Source organism: Aulonocara stuartgranti, assembly GCF_965226115.1.
Source record: "Aulonocara stuartgranti genome assembly, chromosome: 23".
NCBI lineage: Eukaryota > Metazoa > Chordata > Actinopteri > Cichliformes > Cichlidae > Aulonocara > Aulonocara stuartgranti.
In genome coordinates this window covers 23,566,838-23,580,155 of record NC_138958.1, presented here as the reverse complement: position 1 = coordinate 23,580,155, position 13,318 = coordinate 23,566,838, and the positions used below count along the sequence as shown (strand labels likewise).

The window sequence follows — 13,318 nt, the reverse complement described above, 5'->3', positions numbered from 1 at the left end:
GGGCTGGGCTGTATGCTGCAGACCATAAACCAGCATCTCATCACAGTTTCATGACAACAGCTCATCTACTTTCCTTCTTTCCATATACCAGCTTTTCTTCTAGCCTTGAAATGAAGCCCCAGAGCCCAACTAACATCTCACCAGATGAATATTTAACATCTGAGCCTTATTATTAAACTACAACTCATGCGTGACACTTTAAGCCGAATTACAGTAGTGAATAAACATGGCATAAAAATAAATTTGATCATGTTCTCCACGAGGCGTGCTTTATTGGAGTGCTACTCTATAACATTGTTTCATGCTGCTATGTGTTGCTTAGACAACAACAATATTTGAATGACTGCTATAAGGAATTTGCTAAAACTTATATACTAATATATAATATGGATCTAGAGTTTTGTAACACCAAGCAGCAAACTTTGGGGCCGAGGCAGTAGCTCCTCTAATGACTACTCGAGGAAGGCTCCAAAAACAGTACAGAGCCCATAGACTTTAGAGCAGAAATAAACAGGTTTACATGCTGGTACAAAAATGCATTTGGTCTCTAAAGCTCCCTTCATTTCATTTATGACATCTTTACAGTAGGTGCCATTTCATATAACTCAGCCATTTCTATTAAGGTTTAAAAATCCGCTTTTTGTAGAGGTGAGACTACTTTGATTGTGGATGATCTTGTTTGGCATTCATTAGATTAATAGCAGCATACTGAGACATACTCCAAGGAGTTGGTTAATTTACTCCAGTAGTACAGTTTCACATCTGTTTTCAGCCTGACAAAATTTGCACATTACTCAGTATCACACAATGTGCAAAACATGCTATTGGCCAAGTTTGCTAGCTTATTAGCTTCATATGCTATAAACACCAAAAGCTTCAAAACAGCAGTCATATTAGAGTAAAAATAAGACAGCAATCTTCTTGGAAATGGAAAATAATCAATGTTGAATCAGTGACATTTATTCTGTTTTGCATTTGTTGATTGATTGCAAGGAGTTACTGTAACCACTTTTGACCACATTGCACAGCTCTCCTGGTGGGAGGCAACCTGACTCCAAATAGCTAGGGTTTAAACATAATTACCATCTAATTTATAAACACGGATAGCTTTCCAACAGGTTGCAATAAATCTGAGTCATTCTACACTCGTCTCTTTGTAGTAGGAGAATCGACCGAGCTGTTTGCCCGCTGGTTGTATTCTGGTTAAATTCCAATATAAAAGCTAGGACCTATGCCATTTAACAGTAAAATGGCTGTTTAGCAAACACGTCACTGTTTGCAGAGGACTTATTTATTTCAAACGTATTAATTTCAGGCTGGATTCTAAATTTAAGTAGTTAATGTGAATTTCTGAGTACATAGATGGCAAAAGTGAAGCAGATAGCAACAGATCACAGTTAATTGATGCAGTTGCAAACTTGACCCCATTCTGCCAGTCTTAACGCACCAAAGTCAACTCAGAGATGACCACCAACTGGGAGTGATCATAGATCTGGTCTCAATTTTTGAAAGCAAGCTTTTCAAAGGAAACAAGAGTGCAAGTTCATTGCACACAGTTGCAGTAAAATTGGTCATTCCATGGTCTCCATCCACTGTTTTCCCTGATATTACTGTAGCATATCCAGTAACTGATATCATGAAGGTTTACATCTTTTATATGCTGTCTCTAGAGGATACCTACCATGATATGTGTCCAAACCCCAATAAGATCCATGGAATGATTAAGCCATCACATATAACTTTTAATATTTCTGACGCTCTTCTATCAGGAGGATCTATGTGTTAATTTCAATTCATTCTGTTCACATGTCAAATTAATCTACAAGCCTAACTTGTAGAGTGGAGAAAGCATGGTTAAATAAACTCTTTATATCTAAAAATAAAAAGTTTTGGGTTTCTGATCAGTTATGAGCTATTTTTCTAGTTTAGTAACTTCATGCTAGTTTCCAAAGAACTTGCAGCTCTCGAGAGCCAAGCAAATTTAACGCTGTTGTGTGTTTACGTGTTAATTAGTAAATATTACAGGTTCTGCTGTTATGTCATTGTCATTGCTTTTAGCTTCAGACAGTTTTATTGTAAGCTGGTGGCCTGTTGACACCAGAAACATATTAAGAAAATGAAAAGCAGGGAAGCCATGTTTATTGGCAAAGCAGCAATAAACTTAAACTAAATTGTAAATGCGTAAATAGACTTTCACATGTGGTTATTATTTATAGATATGTTTATCAGAAGCAAGCTTATCTATGCCATTTCTTTTCACATGTAAAATTATACCCCGCTCATCACTTTGCTTCAGACACAGGAAGAAGTCTGACATGTGTGTGTGCGCGTGTGTGTGTGTGTGTGTGTTCTTACATTTGACCATGACCATGTAGACGTCTATGGTGCAAATTGGCGGCTGGGGCAGGCGCTCGCCTTTTTCCAGGATGTCTGGGATTTCTCGCGTGGGGATCCCATCGTAAGGCTTGCCTCCAAATGTCATCAGCTCCCAGATGGTCACTCCTGGAGTGTGTTGTGCGGAAGAGGAGTAGAAAAACAAAAATATTAATAAGATAGACGGAGAAAGATGGGAAAGGTGAGGCAGAGGGACCCAGAGAACGACAGGAGACAGGGAGCGGGTGAAAATGCAAATGCAGATACACTAAACAGGATTTGAGGTCGCTGGAGCACGAGGAACATTGACGCCTACAATACACTCACCGTAGCTCCACACGTCACTCTGATGGGTGAACTTCCTGTAGTGGATGCACTCCAGAGCCATCCACTTAATGGGCATCTGAGGAGAGACATTAAAAATAAAACAACTAAAATCTGAACTATTAGCTTCTCATTCATCTGATCCATTTATACCTGAATTGCAGACAACTTTCCATTATGCTGGTTTGCTCAAAAGCAGCCATTTCTTTTACTCCAGCATTCAAAAGCTATTGGGCAATCGACAGCGCCTTCAACCATAGTTTTGCTTTGCTCAATATTACTCAAGTATTGTGATTGATTGGACTCAGAAATCATCAATAGCGAGTGCGCTTTTTAAGATGCTAAATGAGATTGTATCGGCCATTTGTCTCACTTTATCCGAGCAGCCTAAAGAGAGCGGGAAGGGGTGCGAAACAGTAATAACAGCAGATCTCTCGACATTCCCGACAAGGACGATGGCAGACGTCGCGCCAAATCCCGACCACTGTGTGATTTCCATATTGACTGGATTTTCAGCATGTCTACTGAGCAAGGCAATTATGTGTCCTTTTGCATGTGAGGTCATTTAAAATCCAGCCCCTCCCTTCGTTTGGTAGCCTGACAGACACACACACACACACACACACACACACACACACACACACACACATTCTTTGGGGAAATGAGCAGGAAGGGAGGAAATGAAACTGCTTCAGGTTGGAAATGTGGTATGGCACCTCCACTTTCATCTCTGTTGATTTATCTCCCACGGCACGTCTATTTTTATGGCATACGTGTAGATGTGCTGACAACAGCCCCCACCCTTCTTTCTTTTTCTTTTTTCTTCCAGGCATCAGTGAATACCAACATGGAGCCAATCACTCAGAATGGCTGAATCAAACTCGCCTGGTTTATGAAAATACTGCCCCCCCACCCCGCAACCACACTCCCACTCCCACCACCCTTTTCGTGTCCAGAGATAACTGCTCCAACTCAAGATGCAGTGGCTACCTACGGGCCTCCAACTGAATGGGTGTAGCGATGAATGAGCCAATTTAATAAAGGGAGTTGATCAGGACATTTGCATAGGAAGTCTCGAGTGGGGTGGGGAAAAAGAGAAGGCGATTCTAATTAATGCAGACTGGTTCCCCAAACAAAACAAACTGATTGGGAGCTGCGGCTACGTTATTTGTTTGCATGAAGTGCTTCTAAATTATATTGTGCTAAAGTTCACCACTGTTTTTTCTGACCAAATGTGCTCAACATAACACATTCCTTGGGGTTTTTGTTGTACGTCCATGCTACTTCAGGTGCTCATGAACCAAAAAGCGTTAATTTTTCTAAATTTGAAACTGTAATCACAGTGCTTTTGTTTTGTTTTGCTCTTGTAAAGATAACTACTTGCGTCTAAATGACTGAAATATGAAAACGACAGCCTTTCTTCTTATTTTTCTCCCTTTTTTGGGTTGATAAACAGCAAAATTAAGCTTGGCAATTAATATCTGGCCAGATGGAGCCAACACGGTGCTGTAACCCCGCTGACGTTCCTCCTTATCTCCATCGTTACCTCTGCTGTGATTAAACAAAGCCACACTTATGATTTTGTTGTTCTCATTTACACGTGTCTGTTTTTGTTCCGCTAAACGGGCACAAAACAGTGATTTGATCGCGGGGTACGGATACTACCTGCTAAGTGACATGAAAAGTAATTCTCCGCTATTGCTCTGACGCCGATAAGATCATTATTTGATCTTCACAAAGTTGTCTGACAAAAGAAAAACACACTGAGATTAATCACTGCAACTCTGCCGTGTGTGTGACTGGCTGTGCTGACATTTGAAATGAGTGATGATAGAGTAACAGAGGTTGTGTCTTCTTTACTTTACAGCTATGCAGCCCCTGACTGTCTGAGCCGGCTTTTGACTGGAGTTTTCAAAGCTCTCTATGGTAACACTTTTAATTGTTCCATAGTCTGGTAGTGAGGTCCCAGGTGCCTCTTTCCAGAAGGCAGCAGGGTAAAGAGTGTGTGTGGGGTCCTCCACGATGCTGGTGGCTTTGTGGATGGAGCGGGTGCTATAAGTGTCCGCGATGGAGGGGAGAGGGGCTCCAACGATCTTCTCAGCTGCTCTCACTATCTGTTATAGGGTATTGCGAACCGATACGGTGCAGTTACCATACCAGACAGTGATGCAGCTGCTCACGATGCTCTCAATAATCCCACTTTAGAACGTGGTAAGAATAGATGGAGGGAGATGGGCTTTTCTCAGCTTCCGCAAGAAGTACAGATGCTGTAACCTTCTTGGTTATGGAGCGAGTCTTGAGGGACCAGGAGAGGTTGTCTGCCAGGTGGACAGCAAGGAATTAGGTGCTCTTGATGACCTCCAGAGATGATCCATCAATGGTAAGTGGACAGTGATCTCTCCGTGCTCTCCTGAAGTCAACAATCATCGCTTTTGTGTTATCCACATTCAGAGACAGGTTGTTAACTCTACACCAGTCCGTTAGCTGTTGCACCTCCTCTCTGTATGCTGACTCGTCGTTCTTGAGATGAGACCCATCCCAAGTAGAAGTAGAAAAACACTGAACAAGTGTGACTTGTGCCTTTCTTCTCCTCTTTAAAAAGAACATGGCAGCACGATTTAGATTTTCTCCACAATGATGTGAGAGACTGAAAATCCTTCCGTCAAGTTTTTGGTTCTACAATCTACCGAATCGTGAGGTGTCATTTTTGAAGCTCGGGGTCTTTTTTTCATATGACTGTATCTTTAAATGCTTTGCCTTATTGATTGAACAGACAAAAACCAATAAGTGACAGTCCCTAGGAAATAAGTAACTAATAAGTATTCTTTACTCATGGTGATACAGAAAAGGTAGTTAATGGTAAAGTATTCCTTATCCAACAAGGAAGTAGTAGTATGCATCTAGTATGGTGCTTCCTTCCAAAACAAAAACAGTTACTGAGTGATTAATCTGTAATCAATCAATCAATCAATCAATCAATCAATCAAAGCTTTATTCGTCACATGCAGGTTGCCCTGCAGTGAAATGGGACTAATTACTGATTTGTGCACTCAGATAATTATGATCCAATCAATATTTAAAGAATCGCACAGCTGGTTCCTTTTTAACTGTAAAGCCACTGATTGGGAGGTAATAAGGAAGCTCTCGTGAATCAACGAGCTGTCAGGTTGTTTCTGATTTGCTCCACTGTTGTCTTCTTTTAACGCTGTAAGTGCTCTAAGTGCTTGTATTTTAATATACAAGAGCTGCGCACAGATGTATTATGAAACTAATCAGGCTGTGCTAACAAGGCCAGTGTGGAGCTAGAAATAAAACTAAGGATGGAAAAAAGAAATGTAACAAATATCATCAATTCAAACACTTTAAAAACTAATTACATATAATTATATAATGAATATACAGGGAGTGCAGAATTATTAGGCAAGTTGTATTTTTGAGGAATAATGTTATTATTGAACAACAACCATGTTCTCAATGAACCCAAAAAACTCATGAATATCAAAGCTGAATGTTTTTGGAAGTAGTTTTTAGTTTGTTTTTAGTTTTAGCTATTTTAGGGGGATATCTGTGTGTGCAGGTGACTATTACTGTGCATAATTATTAGGCAACTTAACAAAAAACAAATATATACCCATTTCAATTATTTATTTTTACCAGTGACACCAATATAACATCTCCACATTCACAAATATACATTTCTGACATTCAAAAACAAAACAAAAACAAATCAGCGACCAATATAGCCACCTTTCTTTGCAAGGACACTCAAAAGCCTGCCATCCATGGATTCTGTCAGTGTTTTGATCTGTTCACCATCAACATTGCGTGCAGCAGCAACCACAGCCTCCCAGACACTGTTCAGAGAGGTGTACTGTTTTCCCTCCTTGTAAATCTCACATTTGATGATGGACCACAGGTTCTCAATGGGGTTCAGATCAGGTGAACAAGGTGGCCATGTCATTAGTTTTTCTTCTTTTATACCCTTTCTTGCCAGCCACGCTGTGGAGTACTTGGACGCGTGTGATGGAGCATTGTCCTGCATGAAAATCATGTTTTTCTTGAAGGATGCAGACTTCTTCCTGTACCACTGTTTGAAGAAGGTGTCTTCCAGAAACTGGCAGTAGGACTGGGAGTTGAGCTTGACTCCATCCTCAACCCGAAAAGGCCCCACAAGCTCATCTTTGATGATACCAGCCCAAACCAGTACTCCACCTCCACCTTGCTGGCGTCTGAGTCGGACTGGAGCTCTCTGCCCTTTACCAATCCAGCCACGGGCCCATCCACCTGGCCCATCAAGACTCACTCTCATTTCATCAGTCAATAAAACCTTAGAAAAACCAGTCTTGAGATATTTCTTGGCCCAGTCTTGACGTTTCAGCTTGTGTGTCTTGTTCAGTGGTGGTCGTCTTTCAGCCTTTCTTACCTTGGCCATGTCTCTGAGTATTGCACACCTTGTGCTTTTGGGCACTCCAGTGATGTTGCAGCTCTGAAATATGGCCAAACTGGTGGCAAGTGGCATCTTGGCAGCTGCACGCTTGACTTTTCTCAGTTCATGGGCAGTTATTTTGCGCCTTGGTTTTTCCACACGCTTCTTGCGACCCTGTTGACTATTTTGAATGAAACGCTTGATTGTTCGATGATCACGCTTCAGAAGCTTTGCAATTTTGAGACTGCTGCATCCCTCTGCAAGATATCTCACTATTTTTGACTTTTCTGAGCCTGTCAAGTCCTTCTTTTGACCCATTTTGCCAAAGGAAAGGACGTTGCCTAATAATTATGCACACCTGATATAGGGTGACAGTTGGCTGCCTCTCACTGAGCCTGGTTCTGCCGGAGGTTTCTTCCTGTTAAAAGGGAGTTTTTCCTTCCCACCATCACCAAGTGATTGCTTGTAGTGGTTTGTTTGATTGTTTGGGATTTCTCTGTATTCTTGTAGGATCTTTACCTTACAATATAAAGCGCCTCGAGTCAACAGTTACTGTGATTTTGCTCAGATAAAGTGAGACAAGTTTATATAAATAAAACTGAATTGAAATGAACTGAATTTAATGTATATTATTGTGAAAAGTGTCATTTATGTACGGTTTTCCCTGTCACAAGTCTTGTAGTTTTAGTACTTTCATATCAATTGTCCCGCATGTGAAATTGCGCTGTACACACATAAAGATTAACACTCTTCCACTTACACCGACCTTTCCCCCGTCTGCGTTGTATTCTTTCTCATCGCCGTCCAGCAGTCGGGCTAGGCCGAAGTCGGTGATCTTGATGTGATTGGGAGACTTTACCAGCACGTTCCGAGCTGCCAGGTCCCTGTGGACCAGCCTCCTCTCCTCCAGGTACATCATTCCCTGAGACAGAGAGAGAAAGAGTTGACTGCGAATCCTCTCATGAAGTCATTCATCATTTTAAATTTCAAGACTGAAGCAGTCTGAGATCGGTGATGTGGCAAATGTCAGCACTAACATAAAATTATTGTCATAATTGTCATTGTCATTAACTGCACATCCAAGCAGACATTTAGACTCAATCATTCATTGTTAGCACTTCTCATATACATGACTCAAAGAGATGGAGACTCCAAGTCGGCTTTTATAGCATTTCAGAGATGTCAGTTTTTTGGCGCAGACGATCTGCCTGTCAGAGTCCAAAAACAAAACTCAACATTTCTCAGTCTAAAATTTCCCAAACTGTGAGCACTCATATGACAGTGATGTCACCACAGATTTGTGGTTAGAGAACATTGAATTGTTGATATTCATGGCCACTGAGTCAATGATGACACACATTTTAAACGTAGAAGCTGTAAACGCCAGAGACCTTATAAGAAAGAGAGATGTGCTCAGTGGAAACCTTAATAGAAACATATAACAGAATCCAGTAAATGCAAAAATGGCAACAAACAGCAAATAACTAACTTAGCTGGAGTATAGTTTCACGACATTTATAACTATTTGGTGGCATCCACTGCTGTGCAAAAGTCTTGAGCTGCCTCTCATGTCTTTATATTTTGCAAGGGAATGGGAAAGAGGTGCAGTGTTTTATTGAAACATTTGAAAACGCACATGTAAATACAGTAAATAAGGCAAAAACAGAGTTTGTACAATCATAACGAGCTTGAAAGTCAATATTTGGTGTGACCACTTTTATTCTTCAGCACAGTCTGAACTCTCTTAGGCAGCTTTCTTGTCATGTCTTTAAGTCGTCTTCAGGAATAGTTCTCCAGGCTTCTTGAAGGACACTCAAAGCTCTTCTTTTGGTGTTTCTGCGTTTTGTTCTGTTCTCTGTCAATGTGATCCCACACTGCTTCAATAATGATGAGATCCGGGCTCTGGGGAGGCCAATCCGAGACTGATGTGGTTGCCTGTGTTCCACAGTTTCCTTAGATAGTCAGGTCTGGACTCAAAATGAGTGAAAAAGCAGCCAATGTCCAAAGAAAAACTTTGATACCCTACAAAAATTACAAGAAAGCTGTTTTGAAGCAGCAAAACATAAAGAAACGAGGGGTCGCTCAAGATATTTCTATCTTCTCGTTTTGATAGTAACGAATATGTGAATAAAAGATGAATGCATGGAGTTTTTCATTATGAATGGTGTGACGTCAGCAATACTGATTGACCTCTTAATGAAGTCATAGAGTTGTTTAATGGCGAGCATGCGTAGAAGAAGTGTGACCTGAAAAAGCTTCAAAAGCCAATTTTTTCAGGAAGAATACCCATTTTTAAAAGTTATTTCTGTCACATTAGACTGGTGGCTTTATACAGTTTTTATGCCCCGATGATAACAGAAAAGCTCTTTCCATATTCATTTTGACAGTGGATTTAAAATAAGAGCCCCGAAGCACTACCGAAATGACTGCCAGGTGGAGAAACTTCCTTCTAGAAGCTCTTTGACATTCACAATATATTGTTAAAAAAACAAAAACAGGTGCTGGCTTTGTACCGAAGTGTGCAACATCAGTACCTACGTCTTGTAACGCGTCCAAGTCAAATGCAATCTTGTTCACTCATAACTGACACGTCGCCTTGGTGTCCTCAGTAATTGGGGCCATTTTCAAGATGGCTGGGCAGGGAGAACAATGGATGCCCTGCTGATTTGTTAACGTTGATTATGAACACCTGATGAGCAAAGCGAGTAAGGGGAAAAACAACAAAGCTTAGACTGGAGACAACTTTGCTTTGCGGCCCTAATTTGTTGCTCAATGGGCTGGACGGAGCAGCGGCTCTTTGACAGTCGCACAAAAACCCATTTGTGGCTGTGCAAGCGCACGCATGGACACACGTGAAGTCAAGCAGAGAATGCCAGACACACGCAAACAGGCACGTCTTATCATGCATGTGTGAGCACAAACACTCACTCTTCTCCTGTCTTGTGCAGTCATATCTGAAGAAAACTGCCAGATGAACAGGTAGACGGGCGAGGCTGGGCCAGCTGAAGCATTATTACTCTGGATGTTAAACAAGTGGATGCCATTTTGCAGGCGGATCAATGAAAACACCTTGGTGGTCATTATGGTCAGCGCACAATGAGGAATTCAAACCACGGCTCACGCATCCACTGGTGCGAGAGAATCATTGCCCATTTGAAATGCTTACTATGAAAATACAGTATATGCCTGTGTGTTCGTGGACACGCGGGCACATATCGAGGAACACTGTGTTGAAATGTTCACCGTGGCGAGCCGCCGCACGCCTCCTCCTCCCAGACGAATGTGAGGATAAATCAATCGCTCCAACGTCTGGCTCGCTGGTAGCTGAGTCCTCATCCATCATCCGCTGGTCTCGGGGAGACAGATGTGTAGAAACACATATGCACACGCACTCACACTGACAGTGACCACCCAGAGACCACCACCTACACGCAAAAGCAAGCGATATTTCACCACGGTGCCCAGCTCCTCGTGAAACGCATCCATCGGCCAGTTTGCATGTCTCTCACTTGCTTTCTCCGTTATCTCCCAGGTCAGGACACTTCCTACTTGTATTTCCTGTCTCCCTTTTTCTACATCTGTGGCTTTCCTCTCTAATATGAAGACAATGTGTCCTGACTAGGCAATGAGCACCCCTCTTTTACTGAAAGTGTATTTAAAATAGATTACTTCGGGGGGGTCGGGCAGGCGATCAATAACAATGCTGATTACAATAAGCCAGAAGACGACCGACTTCGGGCGTATTTATCCCGCCTGTTGACGTCGAGAGAAATTAGGAATCAATGGCCCACACAGTCCATTAATACACTTCGACTTAAAGTGACAGGGCAATGAGGGGAGGCCATCGCACTGACGGGGAACGTAGAGCAGCTCAAGGAGCCAATTAATTTTCAGCCACCCTGGGCAATAAACAGCAGCGTCCCGGGGGGAGGGACGTTGGGGGCAGCCAGCGTTTCAGGTCGAGAGGGTCCGTCTGCCAGTGCACAGTTTAAGACTTTCAATCAAGACCCGAGTCCTGAGTCATGGAGCATAATAAAGAAATAAAAGGGTGATTAGATCATTAGAGATGATTGAAAAGATACGTGGATTACGTGATTTTTTTTGGTATTGAGAGAACAGCGTGTCATGGTTGGCTGTGTGGCAGGCGTGCAAGCAGGAGTGGTGGATCCAAAATGCAGGACTCAGACACAGAAGTTCAACTTAAAGCGCAGCTTTATTGCTGGAAACCCTCTTACTAACTAAAGGCATCAAAAGACAAACAAAAACGCTGGTGGACTAAAACACTGAAGCAGAAAACACTGAACTGGAACCGGAAACAAAACACTGGTAACACGGAGGCAAAACACACACAGCTTGTTGAGGGTACGACGCAACACTGACTCAGAGAAACACAGGGACTAAATACACTGGGAAGTAACGAGGAGAATGAGACACAGAAGGAGAGCACAGCTGGGGGAAATTAGAACTGACGAGACAAGCAAAGCAGGACACATTCACATAAGACACGGACCTTCAAAGTAAAACAGGAAGGATCACACAGAGACGCGAACTTGACACAGTGGAGACAGCAACTAAGAAACACAGAGACATAAACCATAAGGCAGAGGACTCTAAGAACCGAGAGACACAGAGGGGAAATCAAACATGCGAAACAAAAACACCAAAGCACAAGAAAGCCCCAAAACAAAACACGAGCCCAGAAAAAAGAACAATGCAGGGGGCTGGCCAGGGGGCCGACAGCACAGGAGTCCAAACAGGTCAGGGGGCCGGCTGTGCGGAAGCCAACGGCGGCGACGAAGGAGACGACGGAGCAGTGCAGGGGGCCGACCGCGCGGAAGGCAGCGGCGGCGACGAAGGAGACGACGGAGCAGTGCAGGGGGCCGGCCGCGCGGAAGGCAGCGGCGGCGCCCCAGTGTCAAGCGTACTGGCTGAGGCCCGGTGGGCACAGGACCAGGCGGGGCAGGACCAGGCGAAGCACAGGCAGAAGCTGGACCAGGCGTGGATGAAGACACGGAGGCTGGGCCTGGCGAGGCTGAAGGCTCTGATGAGGCTGGGCCTGGCGAGGCTGAAGACACGGAGGCTGGACCAGACGAGGCCGAAGACTCTGATGGAGCCGGACCAGGCGAGGACGAAGACTCGGATGAAGCCGGACCAGGCGAGGACGAAGACTCGGATGAAGCCGGACCAGGCGAGGACGAGGCGGCCGCAGGTGGCGGCTGGACAGGCTCCTCGGGCCCTCCAGCTGACGCGGCGTGAGGCTGAACGGGCCCCTCGGACCCTCCAGCGGAGACAGGAGGCTGAACGGGCCCCTCGGACCCTCCAGCCGACGAGGCATGAGGCTGGTGTGGTTCTCCGGAACCACCAGCTGACGAGGAGGGCTGCTGGACGGGCTCCTCGGGCCCCCCAGCTGAAACAGGAGACAAAGGCCGGAGCGGTCCCTTGGACCCTCCAGCGGAAACAGGAAACAAAGGCCGGAGCGGTCCGTCGGACCCTCCAGCGGAGACACGAGACGAAGGCCGGAGCGGTCCCTCGGACCCTCCAGCGGAGACACGAGACGAAGGCTGGACGGGCCCCTTGGACCCTCCAGCAGAAGCCATCACAAAGCGAGCAGGCATGGAGTCCACTGGCAGACATGAAGGAAATGGGTGCTGTGCTGAGCACTGGCCCTGCTCAGACAGCACTGACACGGGGCACTTCCCAGGTGGCTGCTTAAACTCCAGGGGTCCAGCATCAGCTGAGGACTGGGACCTAGCCTCTGGGGAAGCCCTGGAGCGGCAAACAGTGCCAATGGCGGCTGAACCATGAAAAGCACCTTGAGTAGGACTTAGGCTTTCTCCCTGCATGGAGTGAACGAGTGGAACCGGTAATGCTGGAGCCAGAGCTACTGGGGCCTGCGCTACAGGCGGCACTGGAGCTACTGGGGCCTGCGCTACAGGCGGCACTGGAGCTACTGGGGCCTGCGCTACAGGCGGCACTGGAGCTACTGGGGCCTGCGCTACAGGCGGCACTGGAGCTACTGGGGCCTGCGCTACAGGCGGCACTGGAGCTACTGGGGCCTGCGCTACAGGCGGCACTGGAGCTACTGGGGCCTGAGCTGAGGGTGGCACTGGAGACTGGGCTGAGGGTGGCACTGGAGACTGGGCTGAGGGTGGCACTGGAGACTGGGCTGAGGGTGGCTGCGGGGGAGCTAACTGG

The 13,318-nt window shown here is 44.9% G+C and overlaps 2 protein-coding genes across 4 annotated transcripts in view; one reads left to right on the top strand and one right to left on the bottom strand.

Annotated features, from left to right (window-relative positions):
* Nucleotides 1-13,318, bottom strand: part of LOC309700966 (receptor tyrosine-protein kinase erbB-4-like) — a 371,528-nt gene that overhangs the window by 23,351 nt on the left and 334,859 nt on the right. For 2 of the 3 annotated variants that reach the window (XM_082524896.1, XM_082524894.1), the window contains exons 21-23: nt 7,884-8,045; nt 2,701-2,776; nt 2,356-2,502 (exon numbers count right to left, since the gene is read on the bottom strand). In XM_082524896.1, coding sequence (XP_082381022.1) covers nt 2,356-2,502; nt 2,701-2,776; nt 7,884-8,045 — 385 coding nt within the window. The remainder of the gene's footprint in view (nt 1-2,355; nt 2,503-2,700; nt 2,777-7,883; nt 8,046-13,318) is intronic. The other variant, XM_082524895.1, reaches the window with a different exon arrangement.
* LOC309700972 (uncharacterized protein) lies at nt 11,835-12,836 on the top strand (the record flags this gene model as incomplete). The annotated part of the gene is made up of 2 exons (XM_082524908.1): nt 11,835-11,880; nt 11,995-12,836. 2 exons carry the CDS (start codon nt 11,835-11,837, stop codon nt 12,834-12,836), a joined length of 888 nt encoding a protein of 295 aa, XP_082381034.1.